At 40.3% G+C, this 2,500-nt stretch overlaps 1 protein-coding gene across 1 annotated transcript in view; it reads right to left on the bottom strand.

The window, feature by feature from the left end:
• Nucleotides 1-688: 688 nt before the first annotated feature.
• Nucleotides 689-2,500, bottom strand: part of LOC122264921 (alkylglycerol monooxygenase) — a 17,759-nt gene continuing 15,947 nt past the window's right edge. Inside the window, exons 6-7 of the mRNA XM_086551656.1 lie at nt 1,453-1,701; nt 689-963 (exon numbers count right to left, since the gene is read on the bottom strand). Coding sequence (XP_086407782.1) covers nt 694-963; nt 1,453-1,701 — 519 coding nt within the window. The 3' untranslated portion in view covers nt 689-693. The remainder of the gene's footprint in view (nt 964-1,452; nt 1,702-2,500) is intronic.

Here is a 2,500-nt window from a genome sequence, read left to right as displayed (position 1 = left end):
TGCAATATCTAGCAAGACGATTCAATTCCTTTCTAACCAGTGACATATAATTGCATTTCCTTCCCCGTGACAAGTGACAAGTGACAAGTGACAAGTGACACGTTGTTGTCACAGAACCTGTCAAAACAATTCTTACCAAACCAGGAACGAATTATCTTGCAATAAAATATATAAAGAGAACCAGAATGATTTTACGTTTTTTTCTGGAAAATATATACTTTACCCGAAACGCGTTATTCTAGTAAATCCCTGAAATATATACACGTTTTTTTTTTAGACAGCTCTACTTCTTTGAAAACAAAAGAAGTAAAGATCTGCGACATTTTTTTTGTATTTAATGCAACTTGCAATACCGTTACAATACAAAAACTATGACACTCTCAGATACAAGAAAAATAATACAATTATAGCGTTACTTATCAATTCATCTTTTATTATTATCTTTTTTTTTGGGGGGTGGGGGTGGGGGGCTGTGACGAATGATAGGCATGACGTTTCAAAATTCTTCGGACGAAGGATATCAAATATGAAGCCATTCTTAATATCTTTCGTCCGAAGAAGAACTTTCTCAAATGTTCGGAAAGTCATGCATTTTATTCGTTTTTACTATATATATACATACATATATATATATATATATATATATATATCGATATATATATGTATATATATATATAAATAAGTGTACTAATCTCAAGCCCTTTTCCTCTTAAAAGTCTTCTGAATCAGACTCACACTCGGTGACAGCCATACGAGCGACGAAACAGCGTACCACGTCGCCAGACCCGTGTCCAAGCCGGTCCACCCCGTGATGCTGTTCGTGTTGGCGAAGGCGACGAACGAAGCACACCGAATGACCTCGACTAACGGCGCCCACTGCCACTCGTCGTATAGAGCGGTGATGTTCCCGATGGTTACCAAGAGGAAGACGAAGAACACCAGGACGCCCAGCCTGGATAGCATCTGTGGAAGGTAGAATGGCACTCTGTTGGATTGAAATGAGGTGGGTAAAGGAGAGAGAGAAAGAGAGAGGGAGGGTGGAGAGAGGGAGGGAGGGAGGGTGGAGAGAGGGAGAGAGGGAGAGAGGGAGAGAGAGAGAGAGGAGAGAGAGAGAGAGAGAGAGAGAGAGAGAGAGAGAGAGAGAGAGAGAGAGAGAGAGAGAGAGAGAGAGAGAGAGAGAGAGAGAGAGAGAGAGAGAGAGAGAGAGAGAGAGAGAGAGAGAGAGAGACAGAGAGAGATAGAGAGAGAGAGAAACAAAGAGAAAAAGGAGAAGAGAGAGAATAGACAGATAGACATACAGACAAAACAAAAAGAGAGAAAAAAAAGATAGACAGAAAAAAAAGCAAAAACCATACAACACTGCCCTACATATCACCCCCACTCCCCCACACACCAACCCCGCCCCCAAGAAACGCCCACATATCCAAGACTATACCCTCTCGCTCAACCAACCTCGAAGTGAAACGTAAAGACCTGCTGGAGGAGGAGAGCCACCAGGTAGTGCGCGCCCGAGTAGCCCTTCTGCCACAGGGTGATCTGGGGGTCGTACTTCGCCCTTCCCCGGACGTCTGGGAAGGCCTCGAGGTCCCCCAGGCGAGGTGTCCCAGGGCTCCACCCGGGGCCGCAGAGGAGGGCGCGGAAGGAGTCCCTCCAAGTCCTCATGCTGCTCACTTTCCTCAAGACGTTGCGGATGTAGAAGAACTGTTGCGGAAGTGTTTTTTTTATGGTTTGTTGTTGTTGTTTGTAGGGGTGACTTTGTTGCATCTATTTTTTTTTAATGGTTTGTTGTTATTGTTTGTATGGGTGACTTTATTGTATCTATTGTTTTTTTTTAATGGTTTGTTGTTATTGTTTGTAAGGGTGACTTTATTGTATCTATTGTTTTTTTTAATGGTTTGTTGTTATTGTTTGTAGGGGTGACTTTATTGTATCTATTGTTTTGTTTATGGTTTGTTGTTATTGTTTGTAAGGGTGACTTTATTGCATCTATTGTTTTTTTTAATGGTTTGTTGTTATTGTTTGTAGGGGTGACTTTATTGCATCTATTGTTTTTTTTAATGGTTTGTTGTTATTGTTTGTAGGGGTGACTTTATTGCATCTATTGTTTTGTTTATGGTTTGTTGTTATTGTTTGTAGGGGTGACTTTATTGCATCTATTGTTTTTTTTATGGGTTGTTGTTATTGTTTGTAGGGGTGACTCTATTGCATCTATTGTTTTTTTTATGGGTTGTTGTTATTGTTTGTAGGGGTGACTCTATTGTATCTATTGCGAATGAGAGTTAGAGTTAGGGATGAATTGGGGTTATTAATATGTTGTTATTGATTGTATGGGTGACTTTATTGTATTTATTGCGAATAGGAGTTATTGTTAGGGATGGATTGGGGTTATTAATATGTTTTTTTTTATGGTTTGTTGTTGTTGTTTGTAGGGGTGACTTTATTGTATCTATTGCGAATGAGAGTTAGAGTTAGGGATGCATTGGGGTTATTGGTCGTTTAG

The sequence above is a fragment of the Penaeus japonicus genome, unplaced genomic scaffold (assembly GCF_977035675.1).
Source record: "Penaeus japonicus unplaced genomic scaffold, GWHDUDI00000001_assembly GWHDUDI00000025, whole genome shotgun sequence".
Lineage (NCBI taxonomy): Eukaryota > Metazoa > Arthropoda > Malacostraca > Decapoda > Penaeidae > Penaeus > Penaeus japonicus.
Note: the sequence above shows the minus strand (reverse complement) of the source record. Positions and strands in the feature narration are given on the sequence as shown.